The 13,712-nt window shown below is 56.5% G+C and overlaps 1 protein-coding gene across 1 annotated transcript; it reads right to left on the bottom strand.

The window, feature by feature from the left end:
* Positions 1–2,952: 2,952 nt before the first annotated feature.
* Positions 2,953–12,335, bottom strand: Ccdc97 (coiled-coil domain containing 97). Its single transcript, XM_021657506.2, has 5 exons — positions 12,140–12,335; positions 7,130–7,606; positions 6,204–6,473; positions 5,813–5,942; positions 2,953–4,980 (listed from the first exon to the last, which is right to left on the bottom strand). The coding sequence occupies exons 1-5, from the start codon at positions 12,186–12,188 to the stop codon at positions 4,860–4,862; spliced, it is 1,047 nt and encodes a 348-aa protein (XP_021513181.1). The 5' UTR covers positions 12,189–12,335; the 3' UTR covers positions 2,953–4,859.
* Between the last annotated feature and the right edge of the window lie 1,377 nt (positions 12,336–13,712).

The raw sequence follows: 13,712 nt of genomic DNA on the forward strand, positions 1-13,712 counted from the left end.
CCATGGGGTCATGCCCATTGCGTGACCCATCGCAAACCCACCCATACCACACACGCGGAGGTCCCGAACACGTCACGGCTCCAGCCAGACGACTGGCTCTGCTGTCACAGCTACCGGCTGACACCCTTCACACACACCCACTTGCTGGGGAGTCCCAAGGGGCCCCACAAACCCAGACGCAGTCACACCCAGGATCCCAGACGCAGCAGCTCCCACGCACCCGGACACACCCCCGGGGCTGCTGAACCCTTCCTTGCACCGGCTCGGCTGCCTAGGGACGGGGAGTGCTGGCCGAGCCCCAGGCCCTTCCCACCGGTGACCCGGCCCGCCCACCTGCCTGTTGCTCCCCGCAGGCCTGGCTGGCGGGCATGGGGGAGGGTAAACTGCAGGCTCAGCACCCCTGCTGGCCCTTGTTCTGCCCACTGCCCTGGCACTTGGGCTCGCCGGGTGGCCCGACCCATCCCTCCTGCCCAGCGGCTTCTACCTCAGGCCGCGGGGCCTGGGGGAGCTGGTGGGGAGGGAGCCTGGGTTCCGGCTGCAGCCCGGCTTCCCGTCTGGCTCTCGGGGCAGGAAGCAGTCCAGGAGGCCTGCACAGGCCTTCCTGCCCCCGTCCTGGACCTGCTGAGGCCTGGGGGACTGGGGAGGGGACCGGAACAAGATTCCCCTTGAAAGCCTGCTTCCCCTGCATGGCACACACAGTGCCAGTGCGATTTGTCTCCAGTGTGACTTCATAGGTGCTCAGAACACCCCCCCGCCCGCCCCTGGTGCTGGAAGGCTTTTGGCCCGCATGGTATTGTCAGTTTGGGGGTGTGTGTTCAGCTCCCCGTTTGTGGCCAGTGAGTGCCACATTTCTGCCGAGTGTCCGCTGCCTCCCATTTTTGGCTGGGCAAGCTGGGAAGGTTCTCTCTGTGGGCTCCCTGCTGGCACTCTTGGCTGGTGAGAGTGTACCAGTGGGACGAGTTTTCAGTCTGATGTTTTATTTTTTTTTCTTCAGCATCTTCACAGTTCTCTGGGTGTAGAAGTTTGCAGTTTTAGTGTCAGTTCCGCTTGAAACCAGGGTTGTTGGTTTTTGTTTTTAAAGCTTGTGGGTCTGTGAGAAGGACTTTCTGGAAAGGTGTTGTGTGTTCTGTTTCTCACATGAGCTGTTTTTGATACACACGTGTGATAGTTTCTGGTGTTTGTGTGCCTTGAGGGTGTGTGATTTGTGAGTTAAAATTGTGTGTGTGTGTTTTGTTTTAAAGATTTAGTGTAACATTTTTAATTATGTACACGTGAGTGCGAGGTCAGCGGCCCGGCTGGGAACGTAACTCCAGGCCTAGTGTGCTAGGGAAGTGGTTTTAATATTTACTCACGGTCTTTGAACTCCTAATTGTCCTGCTGCTCGTTCTAGAGCAGTGGTTCTCAACCTGTGTTTGGACCCCCGCTTTTTGGGAGGTTTTCAAACAACCTTTTCACAGGGTTCACCTAAAACCATTGGAAAACCTAGATACTTACGATTTATAATGGTAAAACTATGTTAGAAAAACTAGTTACAAAGAGCAATGAAAATAATTTCACCGACTGTGTTAAAGGGTCGCAGCACCAGGAAGGCCGAGGCCGGCTGCTCTCCAGTGCTCGGGTTTCAGATCTTATGCCCCAGGCAAGCACTGTACCAGCCGCGTGACCCTGTGAGCAGCGTCCTGTGGTTGCTGTTTTGTTGATGGAGTAACAGGTGTTTCACAGTTTGCATCCATGGTGTTTGGCGTGTGTGTGTGTGTGTGTGTGTGTGTGTGTGTGTGTGTGTGTGTGGCTGTGCCGGGCTGTGAGGCCTGCCCGGCCCTTTAGATGGGTTTCAGCTAGGGTGGGCATCTGTGCGCAGGTGGAGCTGGTTCTGCGTGTGAGTTGTCTAGGCCACTTTTGAAGGTGTCGTGTCGGGCACCCTTCACTGCTGTTTTCTTGCGAAGCCGTCGGCTGTTGTCTGACCGGTGCCGCTTGGCCTTCGTGCCGAGTGGAGCCTGTCTGCGGTGTCCCTTTGCTGGCGGGTGCCACGCTGGCTCAGAGCTGGCTGTGGCAGCGGGTAGGGCAGGGCAGGGGCTGTGGTGGGCACTGGCCTCACGCCCAGCCTGGGTATAAATATCCCCGGGCTGCCCGCCGCTGTTTACCCGGCCCCAGCCCTGGGGGCGGCAGCAGCCCAGCGAGTCCCCGGGGCGGGGGTGACCAGGCCGCAGCGCAGACATTTCCTTCTGCTCAGACAGGCCGGCAGCCTTGCTGCCCTCTTGTGGGTGGGGGAAAGCTGGTGACCCCTTCTTTAGGTTCCTGGGCCACCCGTGGAGCTCTGACCTGGATGTCCCAGGGTCTGGGAGACAGACGGGAAGGGGGTGGACTAGGAGACAGCAGGGAGAGGGACAGGAAGGAGGGTGAAGGCTGAAAGGGGGTGGGCGTGCGTGGGGGTGGGGCAGGCCACTGACAAAGGTGGCAAGAGCTGAGCCTGGTGACCGACAAGGGACAGCAGAAAGAAATGAGGACAGAGTGGGGCAGGCAGGGACCTCCCCAGAAAGGAGCTGAGGCTGGCGGAGCAGGCAGTGGGAGAGGTGGGGGAGGGGGTAGGCATGGGCGCAGGACAACACCCAGCTTAGACCTGGCCAGGGCAGGCCAGGCAGGAGACGTGGGGTGGGGGCCGGATGCCCGCGTAGGGGCTCCCCCTCCCTGACTCAGCCTCTCCGCCTGCCTGTCCTCAGGACCCAGATCAGAGAAGCAGCGACTGGGGGGGCTGCACCAGCAGGGTGTGCCTTTGCTGTCTCTGCCCCCTTCTGTCGCCACCTTTCTTCCCGTCTCCTCATCTAATCCCTGTCCTTGTGGCCAGCCCCACCTCTGTCTCTCATTTGCAGACTGAACCATCTGACTAACCCCAGATCCTGACTCAATGGCTGTGCGGCTCAGCTCTTTTTAAAAGTTACATAACAGACTGATGGATGACAGAGTTTCTAAAGTAAATTTAATGATCAGACAGCAACTGTAAATACATGAGCCAACACAAGTCCCCAAAAGAGCACTCCTGGCTCCTGTCCAGAGTGGCTGGGCCCCCGGGGGACAAGGGTGGGGCTCTAACTGTTTAGCACCCGCCACCATAGCACGAGCCACAACACCTGCACCTTCTGTTGTCTTCTCGGCGGCGTAAGGAAGTCCGTTTCCCTGTCTCCACCACTGTCCAGCTCGGGTGGTCACGTGGTGGCCCACTGGCCGAGAGGTGTGGAGGGTATGTGCCGGTCTTGGCTCTACCTGGGAGGCCAGCTGGTCTCAAGGTACACATGGCTACTGCTGGGCCCTTTCCATCCATCGTTGGTGACAAGTGGCAGCTGACATTGTGGTTCTAGGGTTGTCAGGAGGCCTGCCCCTGGCCGAGCTGCTGAGTATCTTTGCCTACTTTAAGTAGCTCTCTGCCAGTTTAGTTGACCCAGAGGGCAGAGCCAAGATCCAGGGGTCAGGACCTTGGCTCCACAAAGCAGTTTTGAGGGTCCTTCAGGTATGTCCAGAGCAGAGTGCCAGCCACCATTGTCTCCAAGCAGCTTGGACCCTCAGGGCCAGATGTGCTAGCACCCCCGTTCTCAGGAGCAGGTCCCTGTGGTCTGCTGGGGCTGCCAGGGCTGGGTGTGGGGCATGGGAAGGTGGGACGTCTGGGTTCCCACAGGCCATGGCTGAGTCACAAGCAGCCATCTGGCTCTCATTAGCCCAGGGCAGCAGGGGGCTCTGTGGGGTGGGCCCTGTGGCCGGCTGGGGGCAGGGACACTGGGGCAGGCTGTGTGTCTGTGGTGACTCAAGACCATGATAACAGCCTGTGCGCATTTGGGGAGTGTAAACAGGAGAGGGAGAAGGAGGTGGAGGAAGTGAAGAAAAGGAAAATTGTGGCTGGGAAGGGGGGCTGGGGGAAAGAGTCCCCCCCCCTTCAAGTTCCTCCTACACTGGCTGTGTGGTACCCAGCTCTGCCTCTGCCAGCACTCCCAGCCAGTGTCCACACGCACCAGAGGAGGCTTGTGCCACCTGGGTTCTCTTGACCCCTGCCCACAGGGAAGGCTTCTGCTGCCTTTGGCTGCCAGGCCTGGGGGAGGGGACATAGAGAACCAGAGTTATAAAGGCTGAGACAGAGGGACAGACAGCAAGGTCTGGAGAGAAATGGAAATGAACAAGGAGGCCTGAAGAGTGAGGTGGGACCTCTGGAGAAGCAAAGTGGTGCCCAGTGTAGGACATGGGGACAGAGGGGTGGGGAAGCCCAAAGCTGTGCCGGTGGCCAGGTGTGCTTGAAGTACATGCTAGCATCTGTGTGACAGTTGCAACTACCAGGTGACTGTCGGGGCCCTGCTGGGGGCACAGAAAGGCAGAGGATGGACCTAGGAAGCTAGAGGAGGCAGTGACACCAGAGAGGGGAAGAGCAAGCCAGGCAAGCCAGGCATGGTGACTCGCCTGCGGGCACAGCATGTGGGAACTAAGGCAGGAGTACTGAGATTCAGACTAGCTTTGGCTACAAAGAGAGTAACAGGCTAGCTGGTGCTCCACAGCAGGATCCTATCTCAAAGAGAAAAGCACTGGGTGTGGTGGCACAGGCCTTTAATCCCAGCACGCAGGAGGAAGGAGCAGGTGAGCTCTGTGAGCTCAGGGCCAGCATAGGCTGCAAATGGAATCCCGGACAGCCAGGGCCACAGAGAAACCCTGTTTGGGGTGGGGGGTGGGGGGGAGAGACAGACAGACAGATGTAATGATGTTCCTGGGGAGAAGAGTGGGAACCCGTAAACAAAGCGGAGGCGTTGTCCGAGGTGATGGTCCCAGAGTCACTAGGCCAGCCTGTCATCAGCTGCCAACATGGGTGGCTGCCAGGGCGGGGGCAGTCAGTCCCCATCCAGGTCAAGCTTGGGCACATCCTCAGGCTCCTCTTCATCAAAGTAGCGCTCCTCCTCGTCACGAGCCACGATGTCCAGGTTGTCAAAGTCGGGGTTGTCATCCACCGTGCTGCAGGAGGAAAGCTGTCAGCAGCTGGGCAGAGGCCCAGGTCTGGGGAGCTGACCCCTGGGTACACTGGGGCCTTCTGGGATCCCAAAGGGAGGCCTTCCCAACCAGTCTACATAAAAAAGGCTGGCCTCTCAGGGCCACCTCGGCCCCACTACTGTGGGTCTGCGTCACCAGCACTCTGCATGGGAGGGGTCTCCTTCAGGCGGGGAAGCTCGCATGCCTGTCCCTTGCTTTAACCCTAGGTCTGGCCTCTGCTGCCCTCCCGAGGGCACAGGTCTGGGTCTACCTCTGCCGTCCTTGGGGCTCCCTAGTGTGGCAGCAGGGCCGGCCCACAGGGGCCACGCCCACTGCGCAGCCTTGGTGGCCCCAGCTGGCACTGCATGAATCCCACATGCAGGATGGAGCCCATGGCGGCTGCTAGCAGGATCCCTGTTCCACTGAAGCTATTTGTGGACACAGTACACGTGCCATTGGGCCTGGGTGTAGGCAGGCAGGGTCCTGAGCTGCCAGCCCCAGGGATGAAATCATAAGGAAGAGACTGGCTCAAATGACAGCCATTTATCTTTTTTTTTTCCCTTCCTTCTTTCCTTCTTTCCTTTTCCTTGAGTCAGCGTCTTACGTCACCCTGGCTGGAACTCAGAGATCCAACTGCCTCTGCCTCCAAGTGCTGGGATGAAGGTGTTGTGTTGTCAGGCTTCACTTCAGTGTTTGTCACAACCCCCAGAGTGACTGACACCAGGACCCATGGTGGGGAAATAGTTCAGGGCCCTGTAGCGCCATTAAGGGGGTCCCTCTGAGGCTAGGTGGGGACCTGCTTGTGGCTGGGAGGCACCTGTAGTCGAAGCCCCCATCTTTGCCGTCCAGGAAGCGCTGGTGCATGCGGCTGGTGAACTCCATCCGCAGGATCAGCCTCTCTTCCGAGTCAGGCACCCAGGCCTCCGTGTCTTTGTCTGATGTCTGGTCTGTGGAGACACCCGGGAGTGTGGCCTGAGGGACTTTGACAGGCTACCGTCCTATGTCCAGCCCCGTGCTGTCAAGACAGCCCAGTCCCTGCCCTTCTGGGGCGCACACCAGATGCAGTGGTCATGCTGGGCCTAGAGACTGGAAGAGATGGCAGGTAGCGGGTGAGGCCAGACCTCGTCTCGTCTCACAGGTTGGGGCCCAGCTGCGTGACACCACACGGGGAGACAGGCCTGGCAGGGTGCCCTGCTCCTGGCCCTTACCTTCCTCATCACTGTCCTCTTCTTCCTCAAAGCAGGCCTCCTCCTCTTCCTGCTGCCGGAGCAGCTGCTGCTGCAGCTCCCGTTCCTGGTAGGACTGAAACAGCAGGTCGGAGAGTGGATAGGAAGGCGTGCTGGGGGCGCCGGGCTTGGGGGCCTGGGGGGCCGGGGTGCGCGCGCTGAGCTCTTCCTCTGTGAGGTACTGTCCTATGTACTGCTCATAGAGCAGCGGGGCGCGGATCCGCATCTGCTCGTCGCTGAAGTACTCGCCGCCTGTGCGCAGGTGGGATGTGTGTGAGCACACGTGCCCGAGCATGGACTCGTGTGCCCTGTCTGTAACATGTGTGCATTTGTATGCGATCCAGGATAAAACCACCCACAGGGGCCCGCGGTCTGTGGGGCACTGAGTGCGCAGCCTGGACAGAGCCACTGCGTAGCCAAGGCTGGCGTCTGATTCAGAGCCTCCTGCCGGCTTCCCAAACTCTAGGGCATGACCCACCACACCAGGCTCTTCTTCCGTCGGGCTCTGCACCTGTTTTTCTCACGGTGGCCTTGTGTCCCCTAAGCCACACGTAAACCCCCACTCTGGCTTCCAGCAGTGCTTTCTGTGCATGGTGTGCAGACGGGAACACCCGTTCCTTAGTGGCAAGTGAGCACCAAAATGCCATGCGAGGCGTTAGCCGTAGCCATCTGAATGCTACTCCTGCCAGTGCCTGAAAGGCTGAGGCAGGGGAATCTGGGTTCAAGGACAGCCTGGCTCTGAGCAGTGGGCCAGCTACCACACTGTCACCCACTGAGTTCTGACCCTGTCCCCTGGTGTGCCTGGCTCCTTCCCCAGGGCCTTTCTGTCCCTGCAGTTACTGGGGGTCTGGCTTCCTGCACCCTCTCTTGCTCGGCTTCAGCCTTGCTTCCCCCCTGCCCCCTCCCACCTTGGATGAGCTCTCGCAGGGCAGCGTATCGCCGGTTCCGAAGGCGGGTGCGCAGGGTTCGGGGGCGGGCAGCGCCCTGGCGGGCCACCTCGGCACAGTAGAAGTCAGCGCGGTGGTCCCCTCGCAGGTGGCCGAAGCAGCCCAGGTGCTCTTCTCGGAGGCCCGCACGGAAGCGCTCCAGGAACACCAGTGGCTTCTCATGGTACAGCTGGCGCAGGATGGCCACCTTCTCACGCTCTGTCAGGTCAGGCTCACCCTGCTGCTGACTGCACACCGGCAGGTGACTGGCAGCGATGGCATGCAGCATGGCACTCACGGCCGGGCTCTCGGCCTGGGAGGCCTCGCCATCTGGAATGCCGTCCGGGATGCCATCCGGGACGCCTGGTGTGCTTGCCGCTGCGTCCTTGTCCTGGGGACCAGATGGAATGGAAGTCTGGCTCAGCTCCCCCCAGTGCACACATCTGGGTTCCACAGAGTCTGTGGGACAAGAGGAGTCTTTAGTAAAAGGCCGGCAGGGCATCAGGGTAAGGGGGCTCAGGCAGGAGGCTGGGTGCTGACACACTCACCCAGCTCGCATTTACTGAGCACCTACTACATTCTGACGAATGCTCTAGGCCCTAGGCAGATCATGGTGAGCAAGAGGTCCGTCCCTCTGTGATGCTGAAGTCAATAATCTAATTAACTAACAAATACATGTGTGTTAAGTGTTTCCCTGGCTGTGGAGAAAAACAGAGACAGAAGCCTGGCACGCCTTTAATTCCAGCAAGGTGGAAGCAGAGGCAGGTGGATCTCTAGGAGTTCAAGGCCCGCCAGGACTACGCAGTGAAACTGAATCTCAAAAAACAAACGGATGACAGGGCTGGAGAGATGGTTCAGTGGTTAAGAACTGTCTGCTCCTCCAGAGGACCCAGGTTCAATTCCCAGCACCCATACGGAAGCTCCATCTGTAGCTCCAAGAGCTGACACCCTCACACAGACATACATTCAGGCAAACACCAATGTACATAAATAAAGTAAATATTTAAAAAAACAAACAAACAAAAAACAAATGCACAACAATAGAAATCTAAAACCAATAATAATGATGATGATGACGATGACGATGATGGTGGTGATGCATTCAATGAAAATCCAAAAAAGACAGGAGCAATGTGAGGACGGCACAGTTTTATCGGAGGGTAACAATAATAAGGCTTGCCAGGAAAGTGACATCTCGTGGCTGGAGAGATGGCTCACCACATACAAGGTGCTCTTCCAAAGTCCAGTTTGAAATCCTCGCACCCACACGGCAGCTCACAACTGTCTTCTAACTGCAGTGAAAGGGGGTGTAACACCTTCTCCTGGCTTCTCTAATACAGACTTGTGATTCACACACATGTATGCGGACACAACACCTAATATATAACATGAAAATAAGGGAGTTTTTCTTTTTAATGACATCTGAGAAAAGACCTGAGGTGCTGAGGCTGTTCTGTACTTCTGGGCACAGCGTTCTCATCGGGGAAACAGCAGTGCAGGCCCTGAGGACTCTGCCCGTTTCCTTGGTGACATTAAGACACATTCACTGACCTGCTGAGTGACTGTGTGGCTTGAATAAGAATGGCCTCCACAGGCTCAGGCATTTGAGTGCTTAATCACCAGGGCGTGCACAATTTGAAAAGATTAGAAGGATTAGGAGGTGTGGCTTTGCTGGAGGAAGAGTGTCACTGGGTCTCTGAGGTTTCAAAGCTAATGCCAAGCCTAGAGCTTTTCTGTCTGTAGATCAGGATGGAGCTCCAGCTGCACCTGCACGCGGCCTGCACTTCTGCTGCTCTAGTTAACACCCGCCTGCCCCCTGCCACGCTCCCGCCATGACGACGATGGACTAACCTAGGAGACTGTGAACCAGCCCCAACTAAATGCTTTCTTTAATGCGAGTGGCCGTGGTCATGGTGTCTCTCCACAGCAACAGAACAGTGACTAAGACAAGGACCGACACGCTCATTCACTTCCCTTAGGTATCCTACACCCCCCATCACTCTCAAGTCTGTGGGAAGTCCTGAGCCAGGAGTGTGGCGCGCCTAGGGCAAACCTCTACAGGCCCTGCTCTCAAGCGAGGAGGCCAGTCTGATATGGGAGGTCATGATTAAAGATAACCTATGCGACCAACAGGAAACAGACGCTGGGCAAAGCCAGCTGTTTCAAGGGTAGGAGGGAACTTCAGCCCGCAGGCGTCACTCTCAGCTAACTGACTGGGATGAGCAGGAGGGGGGATGCCCACAATGGGTACTGTGGGTTTCAGTCACCGAAGCAAGAGAGGCTGGGGCTGGTTGCTGGGAGCTGGGAGGAGGGTCAGGAAGGTGCAGAAATGGACAAGCCATGAGGGTGGAGGCCTGTGTGGGTTAGGGGAAGGGCCAGCGCTCTGGCCTAGGGGACAGCCAAACCACCCCCGAAACAGGGACGCAGGTGAGAAGCAGACTGAGCTAGGGAAACTGCCCTGGGTACAGGGGACCTTTGAGAAGCCATATCTAAGAAAGTGATGGGACACGGACCTCCAGGCTCCCCCAGAGGTGGAGACATGGTTGTCAGAGCTGGGCAAAGGCAGGCCATGTGAAGCGGAGTGTGTGCAGACAGAACATAAAGCAAGTGCTGTGTGTGGGGAGAGAACATCCTGGCGAGAGCCAAGAACCAGGTCTCCCAAAGACAGACACCTCTTAATTACTGGACCCTGTAACGGTGGTTGTGGGGAGAGGAAAGCGTCTCTACAGGTATAATTAAGGCTCTTGAAAAGTGAGAGATTATTCTAGATTAAATATCCAAAACGTAATAAGAGACACTGAGGAAGGGCTGAAGAGATGGCTCAGTGGTTAAGGGCGCCAGCTGCTCTTCCAGAGGTCCCAGCTTTGATTCCCAGCCCCTATCACAATCATTTGTAATCCAGTTCCTGGGGCTCTGATGCCCTCTTCTGGCCTCTGTGGGCACCAAGCATACACATGATATACAGACATGCATCTGGGCAAAGATTCCATACACATACAACAACAAAATGGAAAACTAAGAGAGGCCAAGGAAGATCAGACACACAGGGTGTGTCTATGAGGGTGGAAGCAGAGATCAGACTGCAGTGGCCACAGGCCAACAAATGCCAGGAGCCATCTCCGAATGGAAGTGACAAGCAGCAGCCTAGAGCCTGTGGTTTATTTCTCTCTGGCAATGGTAAGTTCAGATTTCACTTCTGTTCATTTAAAACACCCAGTTTCTGGTAATGTGGGATGGCAGTAATAAGGACAAATCAAGGGCTAAGAAAGAGCAGCCTGAGACACAGGAAAGAAGCAGAGCGTGATGTCTCCCAAGGCCCAGCTCGCACTGGCTCCTGGAAGCAGTACCGTAAGAAAAGTGTGGATGCTGGACAGGGCGGCATACACATGGGAGTCCCAGCACTCAGGAGGCTGTGCTACAGGGTGAAACCCTGCCTCAAATAAACAGACAAATACTGAAAATGTAACAAAACAACAAACCTAGTCAGCCAGATCAGCAGCCTAACTGCACGTGGAGGCAGCACTGGGCTCCTACGTCCCTGGCCGCGCCCAGGGGAAAGCCAGGTTGGGGTGGGTGGTGGGGCAGAACATGCTGAGCGGTGCGCACCACTCTGAAGAAGTCAGGTGAGGGCACTGTAAGGGCCAAGGGGCTCACTTCCCGTTTCTTTTGATAAAAATACTTGGGAGTGCCAGGACTACCGTCCTGCTCCACCACAAACGGTACACGGGGACAGGAGGGCTTCAGACATGCTAGGCAAGGATTCTTATAAGCCATAGCCTCAGATCCTGGCTTTGAACTTCCCATCCTCCTGCCTCAGGCTCCTGATCATTGGTCTGTCTCACCACGTCTTGCTCCAGAGTCTCTTTTTGGTTTGGAGGTATGGCTTAGTAGTAGCAAGTATAATTAGCATTCATAAGGCCCAGGGCTTGAGCCCTAACACCAAAAAGTTTATAAGATATATACAATTTTATTATGGAAAACACACAAACATTATATACAAACACACATATACATATATGCATATATGTATTTTGTGAGGCAGGGACTCACTCTACAGGGTCTCATCTTATGACCCAGAACTCACTATGTAGTCCAGGCTGTCTTCAAACTCAAGGCTGACCTCCTGCCTCAGTCTCCCAAGTGTCAGGTTTACAGGTGTAAGCCACCACAACCGAAGCTTTTCAAAGACTGAAAGCCACAGAGGTAGAACTCATAGACACCCGTCTCTACGTTCATAACCCGCTATTCAGCTTCAGTATGGTCCCGATTCTTGGTTGTCAAGCGGCTTCTTGTATACCTCACCCCACATCGATTACTCTGAAACAAGGAGTTTTTAAGGTGAGCAAGACAAAAGCATTTTAAAGACAGGCGTGGTAGCACAGGGCTGTCACTCCAGCGCCTTGGAGGCTGAGACAGGAGGAACGCAATTTGGAGGCCAGCCTGACTATATAAAGAGTGACTGGGAAAACAAAACAACGCAACAACAAAACACTCAGGCAATACTTGTGGGAAGTCAGTAGACAAGGGAAAGCCATTGAAGGTGCGAGAGAAAAGGGACCTAAGGAGCGGAACGGCCTGCAGACTTCGGGGCGGGGGAGTTGGAATGCAATGGGAACTGTTGGTTTGATATAGTGAGCTTGCACGGGACAGGAGGAGAGCTAGCTTGGGGCACAGAAAAACTCAAGTTGGCACAGAAAGATGTAACTTGAGAAAGGTTGGTCTGAGACCGGAAGACTCGCGCGGAGTTTATTTTTGCATGGTGAGAAATGGGTTGGCCTAGGACACGGAAAGGGGTTCATTTCGAAGGAAACGGAGGGAGATGTCCACCCGCCACAAGGCCGAATAACCTGACCCCAAAGCGGAACACGGGACGAACGTGCCGGTAAACCGAGGTCAGACTTCCTAGAGAGCCCCCTCAGCGTTCGCCGGAACCGTTTCCCGGTCACACCACACGAGCACCCTCCCGTCGCGGGCGCCCGGCCGGAGCCTCACCGTCGTCGCTCCTCCTCTCCGCCACTGCCGCGGCCGCCAAGGCCTCCATGACAGCCCTCTCCGCTTCACTAACCGCCGCAGCGGGCCGCGGAAGCCACTCAGGACCCTAGGCACCCGTACTCGTTTCCGGCTAGTGTCTCGGGCCCGGGGCTTAAGCGGCACCCAGGCACCAAAGTTCCGGGTCAAAGGTGGGTCTTTATGCGCACGCGTAGCACCGCCTCCGGCAACCTGGTACAACAACAAAAGGGCGCTAGTCCGGCGGGTTTGCCCTTAGCCCGTCCGGTCGGAGAGTCGGCGGGGGTCCTGTCTTTTGGGACCTGCTGTAACTCCAGCTCCTCTCGTGGCTAATATTCGGAATGGCTGTTGCCCGAGCACCCTCCAGGAGCAGGAGCACCGCAGACTCTCGAATATGCCTTTTAATTAAAACGTTCATGTAATCAGGGGACAGCTTATGGGAGTGGGGATACAATTCAGCCGTCAGGATTGGCAACAACCGTCTCGAAGCGCTGAGCCGTCTCTCCCGCCTTGGTGCTCTTCGTAGGTTTGACTTCCAGCCTGTGGCTAGCGTGAGCTGAGGTCAGGGAGAGTACCTTCGTGTTTCCAAAATCGGAGGGGGCTGCAGATGTGAGGGACGGGTGTGGGAATCCGTGGAAGCGGGGCACGTGGGGCGCTGCCCATCAGGCTGAGCCGGAGGCTTTCAGGTAGGGATATGGCCCAGATAAGACCTGAGGGACGGGCAGTTGTTGTTTCTGGCAGTTTGGCTGGCATGGGTATTTCTTTACTAAGGACAGGGCAAACCGCAATCGGAGGCAGAGAAGTCACTGGGGGTCTGAGCCAGCCTGTCCCTTAGCGAGTTCCAAGCTAGCCAGGGTTTTATAGCAAGGTTTTGTCCCAAGAAAGCGTAACAGGAAAAGAGGGTCCCACATCAGAGAGGGTTTCATAGCCCTGAGGTGGCCGGAGCCTACAGCGATTGGGGAAGGGAACCAAGGAAAGGAACTGGAGAGCGTTATGAGGAAGCGGATGCATAAATCTAGAAACAGGCTCGAAGAGGGAGAACTCGGCTTGCATTCCGCTCAGATGCTCATCAGAGAACTAATCAGCTGCATCTTCAGGAACGGCCAGCAGAGGGCGCTGCTGCCCATCACAGGAGCAGGACCCCTCCTGCTCCCTTTAGGTCCGCCCCCAAGCCCTGCAACTACTGGGCCTTCTTCCTGGTGTTCCCAGGCCCTGGTGCACCGTGAAGGGTATGCAGAGCTCTCTTGAGGGAAGTGTGATACAGGCCTGTGCCGCCACCCCTAGCTCTTTTGGCAGGTTGTGACCCTTCAAAGGCTCCCCGGTTCCTACAAGGGAGGTGGGCTGAGTTGTGCACACTGGCTCCGATGTGAAACACACTGCTTACACAGGAGAGAAATGAAGCTAAGCCCCAAAGCTCAGCCTGCATTCTCTTCTCCAGGAGCTCTTTCCATTACTCCAGGGTCACTGGCTACAACTTTGTAGTCCCTGGAGATAAGACTCTGGAGAACAGGGGCGAGGGCCACCTCTGCGGTGCTCAGGGTCCCCAGTACAGTCCAGG

This window comes from Meriones unguiculatus, chromosome 14 (genome assembly GCF_030254825.1).
Source record: "Meriones unguiculatus strain TT.TT164.6M chromosome 14, Bangor_MerUng_6.1, whole genome shotgun sequence".
Taxonomy (NCBI): Eukaryota; Metazoa; Chordata; class Mammalia; order Rodentia; family Muridae; genus Meriones; species Meriones unguiculatus.

Excerpts from the sequence above, each read along its gene's own strand:
- Ccdc97 (XM_021657506.2), bottom strand. The coding sequence starts at position 12,188 with ATGGAGGCCTTGGCGGCCGCGGCAGTGGCGGAGAGGAGGAGCGACGAC. Across the intron at positions 5,943-6,203 it reads AGAGGACAGTGATGAGGAAG|ACCAGACATCAGACAAAGAC; the intron begins GTAAGGGCCAGG and ends GTGTCTCCACAG. Across the intron at positions 4,981-5,812 it reads GATGGGGGCTTCGACTACAG|CACGGTGGATGACAACCCCG; the intron begins GTGCCTCCCAGC and ends TTCCTCCTGCAG.